The sequence below is a fragment of the Clarias gariepinus genome, chromosome 7 (genome assembly GCF_024256425.1).
Source record: "Clarias gariepinus isolate MV-2021 ecotype Netherlands chromosome 7, CGAR_prim_01v2, whole genome shotgun sequence".
Taxonomy (NCBI): domain Eukaryota; kingdom Metazoa; phylum Chordata; class Actinopteri; order Siluriformes; family Clariidae; genus Clarias; species Clarias gariepinus.
The window spans coordinates 27,030,835-27,049,361 of record NC_071106.1 but is presented as its reverse complement, the minus strand read 5'-3'; the positions used below and the strand labels follow the sequence as shown (position 1 = coordinate 27,049,361).

The 18,527-nt window shown below is 37.4% G+C and overlaps 1 protein-coding gene across 1 annotated transcript in view; it reads right to left on the bottom strand.

The window, feature by feature from the left end:
• The window catches only part of sphkap (SPHK1 interactor, AKAP domain containing), a 72,289-nt gene extending 69,436 nt beyond the window's left edge, over window positions 1–2,853 (bottom strand). The window contains exon 1 of the mRNA XM_053499806.1: window positions 2,744–2,853. Within this exon, the coding sequence (XP_053355781.1) occupies window positions 2,744–2,778 (35 nt within the window). The 5' untranslated portion in view covers window positions 2,779–2,853. The remainder of the gene's footprint in view (window positions 1–2,743) is intronic.
• Window positions 2,854–18,527: the final 15,674 nt, after the last annotated feature.

Here is an 18,527-nt window from a genome sequence, read left to right as displayed (position 1 = left end):
ACACACACTCACAACAGCAAAGTGTGGTGTTAAGTGGCGGACTGTGGTTCTCAGCGTGACCAGATATACAAAAAAAAAGGGTCACTCCCAGATGTGGGCATACTTTGATTTTAAGAAAGAAAATACACGTAAATCACCTGAAAATAGATTATGGGATAATTACTGACTCCTATCACTCATAAAAGCAATACTGTCTGCAATCATGAAGTTATACTGAATAATGGCACGGCTGTGATTAGCTACAGTCAAACCACACTCCTACTTCTGTGACTGTTTTGTGTTCAATACACATTTTAGTTATATTAATCCCTTAAAATATGCAAGATAGCAATATAGCCTAATTGAGACTCCAGTCCATCACAGGTCATAAATGCATGCACACAGTCATTTACACTTAAGTTCTGAATCACACTCCAATTTAACTTAAATAATCCATCTTCCTGCAGTGTAAGGAAGCCCAAAAACCCAGAGGAAATCCACACAAACACCAGGAGAGCATGTGAATCTTCACACAGACAGTCACCCAAGCTCAGAGTTAAACAAGGAAACAAGAAGCTACTAAATTACTGAAGGACTAAGACCGGCATAAGAATCATTCTGCTGATGTATTTTTAAATGCATATTTTTTATTTGCAATCACAAACAATATTTTTCAAATGGTTTAGTATTCATTTAGCCCTTAAACTCAAGCGGCATGGATCCATGCCAGCAACACAACGTTGGTCAATGACGATTTTAAAAAACAACTGCTTATACAGACATCCTGCAGGTGTGTGTCAACAGGGGAGGTTTCAAACTGTGTGTTTGGGTTTTCAGATATGTCAGGTAAAACTAAAGGTATTATTACTTTTAAAAACGACCAATTTTACCGCATTTAATATTTGTATAATAATAATAATAATAATAATAATAATTATTATTATTATTATATATTTTTTTATTGGTCATAGCGACCAAAAACAACCATAAAATCATGTGATCCTACATGTAATGGTGTTTTTTTGTTTTTTTGCTTGTGTGATCTATTTTTACATTTTTTGCTTAGTTATCTTTGTATAGTTGCTTAAAGTAAAATCAAATTAAATTTATCATATTGCCTAGGTTGTGCTGAAAAAAAACATATGTCACTCTATATTGCACAATCCTAACCCTTATATTTATTTATTAAAACATGGTAATGCAAAAAACAGCTAAAATGCTCTGGGATTTAGGGGTTAATAATAATTTAATTGGATTTATACAAATCACATTCTGTTGCATTATTCTGTATTACAGTTAAACAAACAATACCCCAAACTTGTTGCAATCTGGCCACGACTGAAAGGTGGCAAAGCAACAGACTGGACACGCTGTGCGTTCCATTGTGCCTGCCACTTGCATTATATTAAATATGACCTTTGGAAACCAGGCCCGTAGAGCACAGTGAGATCGAGAGAGAGCTGCATGTGTTTTTACACTACTTCAGTAGTTTAAAATGTGGCCATATTTTTATTAATTTCCTCCTCCTCCTCCTTGGTCCAGCTCTGGTCTGTAGACTCAAAATGTTTGGAGAATTGCTGTGCTACACTACCACCTCATAATTCACTCATTCGTTCATCTTCTACACTGGTTATCCTGTATAGGGTCACAGGGAACCTATACCAGACACACACAAACACAATATGAGCAATTGGGGAATGCCAGTTAACCTAGTCTATGTCTTTGGACTGTGGGAGGAAACCAGAGTACATGGAGGAAACTCACCAAGTCGGGGATTGGAACCTGACCCTGGAGGTGCGAGGCCACAGTGCCGCCCTGTCACTTCCAGGGTCAATATAAGTATAAATATTTTATTTAGATTTTACATGCAGTACTTTTGACCCCTTTGCCTTGCCACAACAGGGACATTAAACGCGCTTTGGGGTTTAAAAGGGTTATAAATACCTGAAACAGCAGGGTATAAGTATATTCAGATACACAGCAGGGTTTATCCTGTTTTATATTAGAGGATATATTTATTCTAGCTGCTGTTCAGACAGAAATGCAGAGAAAAACAGATTAGTAAACACAGACACACCCCCACATCATACTCAAGCACACGGAGCGCGTCTCATCCCAAGCCTGTTTACTGACCTACACTGATTCACACCTGTTTTCACCCACATTTTACATTCAACCTATCTCGGTGTAGCTCGCGTTTAAACAGATGACGAGCGCGCGCGAGATCATCACAATGCAACCTACAGTTTGATTCTGGCGCCATTTTTTGATACACTATAAAAGTGCGCTCTCCGTAGTTTTGTTTTTTTTCCTGCTGGATGCGTTTTGCAAGGTCACTGAAATCAAAAAGGCAAAGGGACAAGGAATACTTCTGGCATGTTTCACACAGACGGGAAGCTTTTAAGCGTGCGTGTTGACGGAGCCCCGGGCGCGCGTGCCTGTGTGTCCGTGTCCCGCGGTGAAATTGAGGCACAAACACACCGCCGCGGGATTTCCTTAAAACAGAGGCGTATCAGAAATAACCTACAATCAGAACACACCGTTAACAACCACGTCGCGTGACAAACACAAATAAACGACTCGGGAAACCAGTAACAGACAAAAGCGCTCAGTGTGTCCAACTGAGACAGGAACAATTAACATGGGAAGAAAATTTAAATAAAAGAAGCGCGTATTTCTTCTTAAACAAAGCTGTCGTGTACAAAATTAACCAGCACGATTCTCTCTCTCTCTCTCTCTGTATCACACATACACCCGTTCTTACCCCAGAGTGGACAGAAGCCGCTGCGCTCCCGCCATCCCGCTGAACAAGTACAGGACCCTCAGTGAACCTCAGTAATTCCACACGATTAAGTCCGGTCTCTCTCTCTCTCCCCTTTCTATCTAAGTCGCTCTCTCTCTTTCTCTCTCTGTGTCCGCGTAAGGTCCCGCTCCCCGCAGCACGAGCGCCAATCTCCGACTGAACGGAGGAGGAATTCCAGAGCTCGCGCCGACACGCCGTGCGTCACTCACGCGTGCACACTTATTTATTTATTTATTTATTTATTTATATATTTAACATATCTATCTACCCAGCAATCTACCTATCTGAGGGTTATACCATACATTTTAGAGTACCCATTGGTCTCCATTGTCCCTAGTTTGACTACAAAGGTTCCTATCGATGAATAGATGTGTATGTATAATGTTTATAATAGGAAAAAGGTGTATTATATTAATATAAGAATAATGTATTTAAAAATTATTATTAAGTAATTATACAGGTTTTTATTGTCCTGAAGTGTGTAAACATTTTAGCTGACTCTATACATATATATCATATACATACACACATAAATACACCCATCAGTCATAACATAAAAACATAAAATTATGTAACAGCAGATGACCCAAGGCTCAGCCATGACTTGAAATTCCAGAGATCCCGAACCAATTCAGCAACCATGCAGGACAGCCAAATCAACAAATATATATCCTAATATATTAGGATATTCAGCACAACAGCACTCCTTATCATGTGATATTGGCTTCATAAAACTGTTCCAAAAACACCCTTTATTATCGACAGATTAGGATTTGTTTGTTCATTTTGCCAGCTATTTTGCTGCACCAACACATATCATATCTTTCCATACCTGATGGAACTACAGTAACTAATCACATCCGGCAGAGCTGGTGACTGACTGTTTTAACAGGGGTGAAATTAGTTTTAAATAAATACCAGTACTATGTAGTCAAAAGGTGAGGAGAAAATAAACATATAAGTGATGAACAGTCCTGTAAATTATGTTTATTTCTCTTTATATTACCACTTCAATTCTGCTTTTCTGCTCTAGCACAATATGTAAAGTATAAAAACACTTGTCCCACACACCAAGTAGTGCCTTTGATTAGGGGTTGGAGAGCAATTTGTAATTCAGCTGTGTTGGAGGGTAGTTAGCCTTGTAGCCATAAATAAAAGAGCATGAATAGTTCAATGGCATTTCTGAAGGACTTAGAAGCAATTATTATTAATCCAAAGTGGGCTTTTTTTTTTTTACAAGAGGACATATTCTTATTAGATGTGTTTTCTTACTGAATGTGCCGCTATCACTGGTTTTGTATGTGATTTTTGTCAGACAGTTGCTCTTTCCTCAGCATGGCAGATCGTGATGACCTACTTTCACCGATGCTGCGGCTGACAGTTATTAAAACACCTGGGTTATGGAGTGATACATATAGTTAAATGTCCCAGTGGTGCTTGATAATTTAAGACACTTTTTCAAAGATATGGTGGGCTTTATATCTCACCACAAATTTCATGCTTATAATATGCTTTGCAGTATGTAAAAGCATTAATAGCTACATTTCATGTTATAATCAGTATTACAGTTAATTTCTTACAGCAAATACAACAATAAAAGGAATCATCATTATTTTCCAAATTTAAGACAAGTAAATATTAGTAAATATCAATATTTATTTTATCATTTATTCAATAGACTAAAGCTGAGTTCAGACTGTATGATAGACGGCCCCCTTTTGGCACCTGGGACACCAATGATTCTGGAACTCATGAAAACCTAATATACTGGCCCCCAGCCTTAATGAATCCAACTCTTTCTAACTGCCGTGACATTTTTAAGGATCCCCTGTCACTCATCCAAAATATTACATTAAAGGGGTAAAGTTGCATACCAAACAATCCAAGTATAGTCCACATAACACATAAGTTTGAAAGATAGAGATCACATAATTTTTTGCACAAATTTACAAAACCTAATCTTGCCCAACACATTTGGTTTCCTGCAGTACCAAATTAAATTAATATTGTGCAGGTTTAAAAACATTTTAGATGATTTATTAAGATAAAATCTCAAAAAGCCAATGAATTAATTAAAAAAATTAATAACATAATAAATGAAATTTTAAAAAGTTTCTAATGTATTTCTAATCAATTAAGAGATGCTTCTTTAAATGTTTAAGTTGATAAGTATTTGTGTCCTAATAACAAATAATCTAAAACCTGTTACTAGGGAACAGATACTGTAGTTGTTTGGCTGCCAGTAACACCCACAAATTGAGCAGATAATACAGACAAGCGTTTTTTTTTTTACTCTTTTTCTTCTTGTAGTTCTTTTTACATAGTTTCTTTTCTCACACTGCATGATAGGGACTGGCATTGGTAACCTGTTCAATGAACATTTTATACAAAAATATAATAAATAAAATAAAAATGGTAAGCAAACTTGTTACTTGTTTTTGATTTCACTGGCTGAAACATGGGGGCGAATAAGAACACATTTTTTTTGTTTTTAGCAACTTCTAAGTAAACATGCAAGTTTAAGGTTTGCTGTTTTTTACCTAGCGTCATTGTAATATCAGTTTGCATTAAATTTCAATGTATTCAAAAGGTTTCCAATGTATTTTGTGTAATGTTGTACTTTACTCTGTTAACTGTTGCTAGTTTTGTTACACCATTAGTATCCGCCAATATCTAAAAATGATCTGTCCAACCAGGATGTCGAGGTCTTCTTGCTGTCAAACGGTGTACAAGCAATTGTTTGTAAAGGAGCATTGTTGGCATTGCATTGTCTATGACTGTCTAAGTAGCTATTCATCATGCAAGTATATTTCTCAGTACCGTATATTTCTCAGTACCGTATATTTCAATTTGTACAGTATATTTCTATTTTTATCTACATCATATTTCTATTTTTATTTTTAGTTCTATTTTTCCTAGCATATTTCTATTTTTATTTTTAGTTCTATTTTTCCTAGTTTAATTTAAATTTTCTATTTGATTTTTCTATCGTATTTCTTTTATTCATATTTATTTCTTATTTGTAAACTTTAATTCTCTTTTAGGGTCAATGGCAGTCGTATAAGCATTTCACTAGATTTCGTACTGTGTATGACTGTGTATGTGACAAATAAAATTGGAATTTGAATTTGAAGTTGGCTTAGGTTAGGATTCAACATGTTTACCTTGCTAGTTAGCTAACACTTAGCTAACGCTTTAAAAAGAAGTCGCATAGCTTTCAATAATGTCTACATCATGAAAGAAGCTGGCTAATGTTTTTTTTTATTTTAAAGATTTTATTTTAAGGATAGATTTCTTAAGGATAAAATTATTATAATTAAATCAATTATTTAGGAGTTTATTCCCCAGTCCTAGTTATTCACTTGCTTCTTAAGACACTTTACTGAACTGAAAAAATCTATTTAACCACAGTTGTGGCATGTTTCATGCATTCATGATTGATTTGAACTGTATTTTTTGTCATGACAGTTTTTAACCTTATTCAAACAAAACAGTAAATAATGCATTTGTAATCATTTATACTACAAGATAATATTGACCACGCAATCATATTAAGCTACATAAATTTAGAAATGTTCTATCTACAGTATATAATCTCTGTTTCCTTAGGTCTTAGTCACAAATGCTTTGATTTTCACTTCTCCGGAAAATAAATGCTTGTTTTTTGTGTGTTTGGGAGCGTTCATCAGCTTGTACAGTGCTGTTTATAGTTGGCAGGGCCTGACAGGGAAAAAAACTGCAAAGAGACTGGCAAATACTGCTCAATGTCTGTGATTTTGGTTGCCTCTTTATTTGGAGAATGCATTGTTTTCTCTCTCTCTCTCTCTCTCTCTCTCTCTCTCTCAGTATGTGAGTATGTGTTCTGAAATCCATTTCCACCAAGGAAACAGGGGAGAGACAAATCAGCAGGAGTGTGGAGTGGGTAGAATGAAAGGAAACAACAGAAGGGGAAAAATTGAGGAAGTAAAGTGAGGTGAAGAGATTGAAGAAAAAGAAATGGACAAAGGAGAGAAAATGAGAAAATAGAAGAGAGAGAATAATATAAAAGAAGAGAATAAACAAAGCAAGGGAGTATATGAGAAAAATCCTACATTCAGCAAAGAAATATAATGAAAATGCAAAACTAAGAAAATGAAGAATAAACAGAAGGGGAAATCGAAACAGTTTCTTTTAAAGAGAGAGAGAGAAAAGAAAAAATGAAAAAATAAGGGGGATAAAAAGGTAAAGAGGATCACTATGCATGGATATATTTTTAGCATGAAAAAATATGACCCAGAGAGGTAGGCTTGCTGAAATCGCCCTGTGAAGGGGCATGTCTAATCCACAGGTCATGTCCAGCCACTGGGAACTATGCAAATGATATGCAAATGGACATAAATGCTAATTTCATGTTCTCTAAATGCCATTAAAGACAGCAATCTGTCATCTAACGAGAGGAGATGAGCTCTGTGTGTGTGTGTGTGTGTGTGTGCACATGTGTATATATAAGCAGGTAAGGTACTCGTCACGACGCACATACTGTCATAGCGTAGACGCACATGACCACACACACACACACACACACAATCTGCAATTTTGCAGCAACAAAAAAATGCAAGAGGCACACTCTTACTGATTATACTGATTAACTATGCCATTAACACTAATTACACCCCATAATAATACTGTGTGTGTGTGTGCGTGCATGTGTGTGTGTGTGTGTGTGCGTGCATGCGTGTCAGAAAAGGAGCGCTGGAGAAAGAAAAGGGAACATAGATGCAGTTTACAGATTGTGTTTCCGGAACACTGCTGATTCCATCCACTGTGCCAGGACGTTCTCAGTGGGTGGGAGGAATAGCAGGCTCTCTCCCCTGTCCAGCTAAGAGACATTAGTCAATTGTGCATAACTGTGAGCTTTTGTATTTAGAAGAGGGTGGACAGCACAGTGTGTTACACTGGCATTTTAACCAGAATGAGCAGCTATTCCAAAAGGTTAGCTGATTTTCTCACATGTCTGAGAATATGCCTACATTAAGTCATTTTCTTTGTCCATCCAGACTAACACCCCGACACCCCCCCCCGCACCCCCACCCCCCCACCCCCCAAAAAAAACGTAGTCCAGAAGAGAAATGAAAAGAAATACACAGCTAATCACCCAAAACAATATCAGATATAGTACACTATTTCTACTTTTATAGTTTTGTGTGTGGTGGGTCATGTTGTTTGTCTATGAAAGGAGCTGATTTATACAGTTAGTTCCGAGCAAAGAATCTGATTGGACAAGACGCATTCCATGAGGGGTGATAATACACAGTAACAGAACTGGGCCTTTAATTACATGTAATCCAATTACACTTACTATTAATCCCCATCATGGGTGAAAGTAGCTCTGTACTGTCTGCAGTACTGGGAAGTCGAAACTTGAGCAGCTCCCTGCCAACACCCACATTCAAAACTAGTCAAGGTGCCGCCTAGTGCCGTCTACTGATAATTTAAAACTATGAAATTCCAAATAGGGAATTAGGTAATTAAGTATAAACAACAACAGATAGTTAATCGGAATATTATTATCATAACCTTGTCTTAAGACCTTTACATAAAAGCAAGACCAAAACTTACCTCTGCTGCAGAGGAAAAGTTCATTTAGAGAGAAATCCCTAATTAACAGCACCTCAGATTAGAGCCGTTATAAAGTCTGTTATCAATAACATCAATAATATCAACTGTTTAAAGCAGAGTCTAGCATATTTTGGATGCCTAATTGGCAGCACTGATTTACAATGTATAAAGACATAAATATCATGAAAGACCATGGAATTAGAATGTGTGTCCAAATATGTGTCATAGCACCAACTTGGAGAAAAACAATGCTACTGTAGTTATAGCAGCAGAAAGAGGCAAAGGACATTTTTTAATGATCATGATGTAGTGAAGAATAAAGGGAAACATAAAGTAATTAAACAACACAAATGTATGAAATAAGTGATTGATATTGCTTATGATTTAGGCACGTCACATCAGACACTGCAGCCACACTATGTACACTATGTGTAACTTTGCTAAGTATCTACACAACTGTACCATAATATGGGGTTCACATAATGTCCAAACTGCATAACATTTAGATTCACAGAATGGATGCCAGATGGTAAGCTTTTTAAGCATTTTTTGTACTGTATATAAATATGCTTATAAAATCACAAAATATAATGACATTGTGCGATCCTGTCGTCAATGAACCACAGTGTGTAAAATGCTCTCATTGTAATTTACTTATGAAAGGGAAAGTTAAAAGAAGAAAATACATGAGGAATGACAGTATTTTAAGCACTGCACACTAAAATAACACTAGTTTTGTCGTATAAATTCGAAGTAGTTCTATGTACTTTAGAGAGACCATCTGTTTACTTTCTATAGATGAGCTCAGTAAATTGCAGAATGTCTTTTTATGTTCAATAGAGTATATTATGCTTTCCTTTATACAGTAAGTTAAATAATGTAAGTATATGTGACCATAATCACACCAGTGGCTTAAAGTTATGTTTATTTGCCTGGATAAATGATTAGTATAAATGTGCCAAAAGGGAGGTTTGCACATGCTGTGTATGTGTGTGTGTGTGTGTGTGTGTGTGTGTGTGTGTGTGTGTGTGTGTGTGTGTGTGTGTGTTGGTGTGTGTGTGTGCATTCCTCCAAGAGGATGGATGGCTTTGATTGGATATTGGCCTGAAGGAAGTCCTGGTGCTGGTCTCAGACAATTTAATTACCGTCTACGATTAACATGAAGAGCACAAGGAATAGGATGTGTTTGTTCTCTGCAATTCACTTAGCTTTTCTTACTGCTTGCCCTTCATATGATGTACCCCAGTGCTACCTAAAGCAAGTTAAGACATGCTTGGTGTCTGATGTTTGCTTCCATAATTTTGATCTGAAGAAAAGTGGGAAACAAATGTAGATTAAAGTTATTTATAAAATAATTAGTTCCAACTGGGTAATCTGATTGGACAAAAGGCATTCCACAAGTGCTGATATAGAGTATAACAGCACTGGGGGATTTAGCTAATATGTATCCCTCCACATTGCAGGTGTTCTAAAATTATTTAAAAAAATTATATAAACTGTCAGTCATCATCATGTGATGGTAAAAGTAGACCGGTCCGCAGTACTAAAGAGAGAGCAGCTTCCTGCCAAAACCCACATTTAAAGCCAGTTTCAGCTTAAAAACACATCTAATAATGTTATGTCACCTTAAACAACACTTTGTCTCCTTATAATTGGTTCTAAGTCATTCCAAACTGCCTACAAATCATCCATGTTGTTTTCTTCACAGCTTACGTAAGCTAACCAGCTTCTAAAATGACTGAATACCAAATCTCTCTCCAACCGCACTGCTTGCTGTGTGGAACAAGCGATTGTACACTACATAGCAGACTAGCTTTCCTTTTATGTTTTTACATTTTTACAAAATGTAATTTCTTTCACCCTTGGTAATTAAACAAACTCTCAGTTGCTGACTCAACACTATTTCTTTCAGTCAAGGAAGGATTGCATGATATATAGTTAAATAAAAAAAATCATAATGTGTTGAGAATAAATGGTATTTATAGAACTGTTCATCACAGCCATGCTGATATTTAGTACAACAGCACAACCTTGTTTTAAAACTAGAGAACTGTAATGACATTGTTTTGCTCATGAATACCACTTGTTTTAAAATAGTTACAATAACCAAAAAAATCACTGCATTTAGTTCATTTCAGTATTAAATACCAATACCAAAGTATGGAAATTTGGAAATGCCCACAGGTATGCATCCAAAACAATTATATAGTGTTTTAATTAACAGTTATAGTGTATACTGTGATAGATTTGGTTGTGCTAAAATCATCCTGACTTCCCTCAATCTTTGACACATACACTACGACACAATGAACCAAACTACACCGAGTCAACCAACAAAAGCACACACATTTAGCATTGTTGCATGGGTACTGACCTTGTGCTTATGACCTTACTAGCCATCTCACATGGGTGCCGACAATGTGCTATCACACGTTAACCAGTTTGACTCCTTTTGCTCCAACCGTTTCCTTTCCTGATCTCTGTTTGGTACTAAATACCGACAAAATCCCAGCATCTACTTTGGCAGAAGACACAATAACTTTGATTTCAAATGGAGTGCCAGCTGCACAGAATTTTTCAGAGGTATATAAATTGTTATTACGTTTGCAACAACAACAACAAATCAACACTGGTAGGAAGGTGATTACACTATATTTACTGAGCTATTGTACAGTGTTTTAATCTATCTATCAAGCCTTTTATTTATGAATGAGATTCATGTTAGCTGAAATGTTATGAGAACTGGCTATACCATCCTGGGAATCTCAAGCAGGGAATTTGGATCTGTTGTGGGAAGGCACACATGATCCTTACACTTCGAAGGCCAAGGGGTGTGTTTCCCTTAATAAAAGTGGTCACTGAAAAATGCATTTACAAAACAATTACAAAATACAGTAACTTTTCCCACCGGGAAATCACACTGAGCTAAATAATGCAAGCTGTAATTGTATTCCTTCAGTTTTGTTTTATTTTTTATATTACTTAAGAATTTACCAACAACCAGGTTACATCTACACATGTGCACATACATTGTAACCAAGAAATCAAGGGAAAGAGGAAAGAACCTGGGATATTTCTCTCAAAACCAATGGCCAAACCATACCAACTAAACACTTAGAGCAAAGCATGCACCAAAAACAACCAACTGGTGCAAATACAAATAGAATAAACAGTCACTTTAGCTGACATGTGCTATTACATTTTTTAGCTTTTTTATTTGTATTCCTATGTCATACTTTATTAGAATATTTTAGTTTTTTTATTTTATTTTATCCTCCAGTGCAATTCTTTTGTAGGAATCCTTCTTTTTAAGTCACATGCATTTGTATTTCACGGCATATCATACTGTATATGGCTGTGCATTTAACAAAATTTGAGTTTGATTTGAAGACAGAATTTTAATAAGGTAAAACCAAAAATTCAGACCAAAATTCTAAACAAAAGCATTTAAAAACAAATTCACTTCCTACCTAAAGAAAACAGGCAGTTAGAAACATGCAGTGAGCTCAGCAGATGATGAACATATCTTGCTTTTCATGTAAACTTCTCTGGGCATCAGTCCAGCAGTAACAGTAAAGTTTAACCAGCCTGATGAAGTCACAACATAAGTAACCACTAAAAAGAGGAGCAAGTTTCAGTGCAGCAGCTAATTTTGTGCTTTCATGATACAGGCAACAAGACACTGCAGTGACCCACCTGTATATCCCTCTTTTTTGTTGCACTAATGAGACAATCAGTCTACAGTTAGTATCCATGATTAAGGTCCTACAGGACCGTTTTATAGATGTGGTGTCCTGTCAGTAGCTAAATGGGACAAAACTGTCGTCTAGTCTGCTACAACCAAACATACACGCATATTTCATAGAAACCCACATCTTTCCCAGAATAACAAAACTATCATAATACCACTACCCAGAAATAAGAGAGACATCATAGAAACTGTCTGATTCAGGCATGCTGATTGTATAATCATTAGAGATTCCCAGTGGTTGAATATGCTTCTGTGTATTGCATGCTGGGTATTAAATGTTTTGCTTCATTGAACGAAAACAGGAAAAATAACAAAATCCTGACTGATGAAATAGGAGCAGTAACTAATACAATCCTATGAAACAAAATAATACACACCATGACAAATATATTCAGTATCCTGGAATTGCTTCTTAACTGCTCCAGGGGCTTTATTATAGCTGAGCAGGTGAGATATGCAAAGAAAAGAATTTTACTGTACTGCAATGTATATATTACAAGTAGTATGTTACAAGTATTCACAATACTAGTGTCTATGAGCTGTCTTGTTAGCTACTTCAGCCTAATAGTTTCAGTATTCAGTAACTGTTCACTCCATCACCCACCCACCTGCTTTCATCATTGCATTAGGGCCCATGTGTATTTGGTACGCTGTAACTAATCAGTCCTTATCAATTATAAAACAGTGGTTTATGTTTTGTGCGTCACTTCTGAGTGTGTGTCGATTGTTAGAGCTGAAAAAATCTACCTCCCAAACTTATGACTCACAATGAACATTTACTCATAATTCATTAGCACATCCAGATTAATTATGAATTACCACACGAAGTGGAAACAGCAGGCAACAGAGAGAGAGGCTAAGGGAGAGAGTAGGAAAGGTACTGTTGCCAAAAAATTTGAAAAATAAAAATAAATAACAACTTAAAGTAGCATATGTGACACTAAATATTTTCCAAATGTTAGTTATGTACCTGTTTTCATAATAAAATGTGTGTGGACTGCATTAAACATTTAGGAGTAACAGCAAATAATACAAAGTCCCTCTATTTTCTTTATTACACTTACTACAGTACTACTTTTTCTCTCTACTTTACAGGCTTAAAAATAATTGAACAAACAAACAATCATAAATTTCTGAATATTTTTCAACCTTCATCTGTTAAAAAACAAAAGCTTTGCGTTCAATGAATACAGCAGGCACATTAGGGACACGTGGTTATTACCAAATGCTACAATAAGTGTGGGTCTTTCTGCTTTCAATTTTGTCTTTCATATACCATATATAAAATTCCAATTATACACAACAAACAGCCTTTTATGTCACATGTACTTACTTAACAGGACAGTGAAATAGTTTCACTTCTTCATGTCTTCGCATTACTGTATGTAGCTTTGGAAGGAAGTTGAGGTCAGAGCACAGGGTCAGTCATTTCTCCTCCAGATAGTCTAGTGACTTGGCCAGGTGTTTTTTTTTTTTGCCCAAAAAAAAAATCTACTTTAGTTGTCTTCCATGGTTTTTTAGTCCGTTTGGTGATGCTGAGCTTGCGAGTGCATTCCTTCTTTTCAAAACCATGCCAAGTTGTCAGTTTAGCTATTATGACCTTTATTTATTATAATTAATAAGAAATACCACTTTGATACAGTGGGTCTGTTTTTTTTTTTTTTCTTTTTAAGACTTATGACATCCTTATGATGTTCACTTACATTGACACCGCTTTGGAGAACATATACAGTAGAGAGTTTTCATGAACAGTTATGAAATAGGAATTAAACACTTGAGATCAAATATATATCAAAAAAATCAACTGCAAGCCATAACTGTCCATTAAAATGTTTTTCGGACATTTGTGCATTTACTTTTGAGTGTGTGAAAATGGAGGGACTAAAATGGCCTTAATTTTATAATGGTTAATGATAACGCAATAATTTTGCAAATTGAAGCTACAATTAGACTGTTTAAATATATATGGACATAAATGCATAAAATTTAAACAAAGCAGTTACTTGTGGGTATAAGCTAAGGCTAATGTTACATGCTGTTACGGTTACTGAAACATTACTGCACTGTAGCATTCAACAAGTCAGAGAAAAACAGGAACATGAAGTTCCACAAACACACACTGCTTTTATTTACAGAAGTGCAAACAGCAACGTCTTTTTTAATGCAATAAATAGTCAGACACACTATCTGAAGTCTTACTGGCTGAACGTATTGCAAGAATGCAGGTCCAACTGGCTAGTTCGGTGCAAGTTGAGTCCTTGTGGTTGAGGTGTGGTGAGCCAAGAAGGAGAAGCGTGAGCTGCCTGCTTCCATAGCCCTTTTATAGGCAATACTTGACAGCAAGATGGTAAGACATAATCAGTGTCCAGGCCTGGTAAGTTAGGGTGCCCAACCCCTTCCCTGCACTCAAAGGAGCTCTCCAAGGTGCTGAAAGCTCTGTGAATATTGTTTGTAGTGTTTAAGCGCAGAGCTGTCCAATACAAAGAGACACTGGCTGTCAGCCTGCCATCGCAGCAAACCCCAGCTTCGTGCTGATACCTGATGATAAGAACCACCGTGAAAGCCCATCTCAATTTCTGTGTACTATGTGAGAGTTAGTGTCTTTCCTTGCACTGTAGAGGAGCATGGTCGGTGACCAGTATGAAGTATCGCCCTTCTAGATAGTACTTTAGCTCCTCTATTGCCTACTTAAGGGCAAGTGCTTCGCTGCATATTTTTCTTCTGTTTTCTACCTTCATATAGGACTGGATGTTTTTCGCCGTCAAACTCCTGTGAAAGGACCACCGAAGCCTGGTCTCTGAGGCATTCGTGTGGACCTGAAACAAGTGGGCAAAATCAGGGTTCAGGATCACAGGAATATTAGTGAAGTGGGTTTTTAATTGCTGGAATGATTTCTCCTCTTTTGGCGTCCAGCAGACCCTCTCTGGGAGTCTTTTTTTTTTTTTTTTAGGAAATCTGAACGTGGGGCTCCCATAGAGGAGAAAAAACAAGGGAAAAAACTCAGATAGTAATTAGCTACAGTAAGGCAAGTTCTTCCACAACATTTCTAAAGGTGGAACAGGTGATCTTTCCAGCTGCATGATGCATATGTGTTCCAGCCGCATATGGCAAGGGAGACATGCAGGCTGAATAGGATGACCCGGTACTGCCCGGTATTGCCAATACCCAGTGCTGAAGGGGGTCTTTTCCTTGACCTTAAACATTACCGCAACCTGCCAGTAGCCTTAGGTGAGATCTGGAATTGAGAAACTGTACCTTTCATCCACTTGTGGCAGCAGGTATGCATCAAAGTCTGAGATCTGCTTAAGGCTCTAAAAGTCATTACAAAGCCAGCTCAACCCATCGGGCTTTGGTAGCATCACTATGGGGCTGGACCAGGGACTAGTGCTCTATTATGCCATTTCAGAGCATACCTTCGATTTCAGCATTAATGCCAAAATGCTTCTGGGGCTTGGTATGGGTGCTGTCTGGAAATTGTGCTGGGTGGTGTTTTACTGACATGATGGAGCCAGATGAGCCCCTAGTTCAGTGGAGAACACGTCGTTGAGCAGGTCCATGAGCTTGTTGATGCTGCGTGAGCATCAGTTTCTTTCCACACTGAACCAAATCCCAGGCCTGCTTAGCAGATGAGAGAGTGACAAGAGCTGACAGACATGGCTTATATTGACATTAACATAGTGCAATCCAGATTAACATGATATAATCTCTCGCATAATCCAAGAAGATTTGTCTCATACTCTACTACAGCGGTTGTGGAGATTCCCCCTATGTTCTCACCCCACTTTCTCTATTATTATAGGGGATTTCTCCATTTATTCCAGTCATACACTGACTCACATGCACATCTCCTCTCCTCCAATCCTGCTATGCCAGCACACTAAAATTCCTCTGTGTTTTAATAAATCTCTCAGAATATTAGTTGGTCTGCTATTAGGTTCACTCCGGTTCAGCCTCACCCATGTTCACTGTGGCCATGACGAACCCAGCAGACACTTTTAAGTTAAGTTAAGTTAAGTTAAGCCTTTATTTGTCACATACTCATTACAGCCCAGTGAAATTGCTTCTTCACATATGCCATTGTAACTAGGGTCAGAGTGCAAGGTCAGCCATGATACAGCGCCCCTGGAGCATATAGGGTTAAGGGCTTTGCTCAAGAGCCCAACAGCGTCAAGTCTCTGCCCTAAGCACCTGTTCTGAGGCCAAATTACATCAGACCATTGGCCAAAGAAGCACGCTCAGCAAATCTCTCCAACATTTCAACAAGTTTTAACAGCTATGCACTGCACTCCCTTTAAATTTGACACACCTAGCACGGCCCAACCATGTCTTCCCAATCATCAAACCTAGAATGAAAATTATCTGTTGCAATTCTCTATGTAACTTGAGCTTCATCCCTCAACCTTCTCTACTGAACGCTCCATCTGGGACTTTTACAATCCTTGCTGTGCCACCTTTGATACCTTCACTAAGGAGATAAGAAGGGTATTTGACCCTTCCCATGGGCACATGTAGGCTGCCAGGCAGCTACTGGAGCTTCGTCAAGGGTCCCGATGCTGATTTTTTTTAGCATGTATATTATGTATTCAAAATCACTTTTTATGCATATATAAGAGAGAGAGACTGTGGGATACAGTCTAGTGATGGGAAGTTTGAATCAATTAAGTGATTCGGTTCTTTTAATTTCGTTCATCAAATTGAATGAATCTTTTTTGAAGTCATTTCGTTCATTTCGTTCTTTTGATCAGAAATAAGTTAAAATGTTGCGTTTTCAATAAAAATACCCCCAATACGCCTACATACACAAATTTGGGCTATAGTTCTATTATTAAAATATTACAATGCAACTTAGGACATATTATAATAAACAGAATGAGTAGCTCACATTTCATATCCTCTAGTCTGAGTCGTTCGGCATAGCACTGCACTGCATAGCGTCTATGGGAGTCACGTAACAAAGTAACAAATGACTCGGGACTCAAAGACTCACTAGCAAAACCGTTCAATTCTGTTTCCTGTGTACTGCACTGCATAGCGTCTATGGGAGTCACGTCCAAAAAAACGAACAACTCAGAAAATGATTGAACCACTCTCTAGCACAATTAAGCACAGTTAAAGCTAACTTTGCAAGCTATAGTAGTTAAAGTTAGTATATGTAAAATGCTACTAATAGCTAGCTGAATCTACAAAATATAAGAAAGCATGACACAACATTAGCTAACAATGCCACAGAAGGTTGTGTCTATTTTTTGTTTAAAAATTCCACATGAGGTCATTGGTTAACTAAAGTTACAGTAAAAACAGTGTTTCTCTTTGTCCCACTTTGTCTCTCATTCAATTTTTATGTTCTCTCTCTCTCTCTCACGCACACACAAACGCACGCTCGGACACACAGGTGTGTGCGTGCATGTGTGTATGTGTGTGTGAGAGAAAGAGAGCGATGACTATCAACACATAAAATGACCCTCATCTTTTGTTTGTACATGTATTCACACGCACAGACACAAACACACACATACACACACAATCTGTCAATCACTTCTGTCTTCCCTTCTTGTTCTCTATCTGTCTGACACACACACACACACACACACACACACACACACACACACACACACACACACACACACACAACTATTAACTCAGAGTAAGAAAGAATAAAACAAGATACTGATCTTGATACCGTCACCACCTGCAATAGAATCAGGAAAGTGTGTGTGTGTGTGTGTGTGTGTGTGTGTGTGTGTGTGTGTGTGTGTGTGTGTGTGTGTGTGTGTGATAATCATTCTCATTCACACACTCTATGTACATAAAACTCTGTAATTCTGATCTACACACACACACACACACACACACACACACACACACACACACACACACACACACACACAAAAGCGGGTGAAAGAAGAGGAAAAAGGGGAAGAATGGCGCCTAAGAAATGCAGAAAGGAATCCAAATAGAAAATGGTCAAAATAGGAAAGAGGCACAGGGATAAATAGAAATAAGTATTGAAGGGTATTAAAAACAGGGGTAGACTGTCTGTGATTTTAAACAAACTGATAAAGGGATATAGAAAGTAAGGGGCATAGAATGTATCTGTATGTCATTAAATGTCTGTCTGTATATCTGTCCAGCCGATTTGTCACTGCATCACACAAACCTGGCTGGACAAAATTTAATGGAACTAATCCTGCTTTGCCTGAAAGTGAAAACTCCACCATAAATCAAATAAAAAAGTTGAGTAGAAGGGATGTTATGAGCAGTTTTGTGCCAGATTACGTTACATTATCCGGATAGCAGCATTTCCCTTGAGGTGGGTGTGGCTATACGCATCATTCACAAACCCGATCATCAATAGTTCCCGTAAATTCACAAATTATGTGGAAGACACAGAAACTT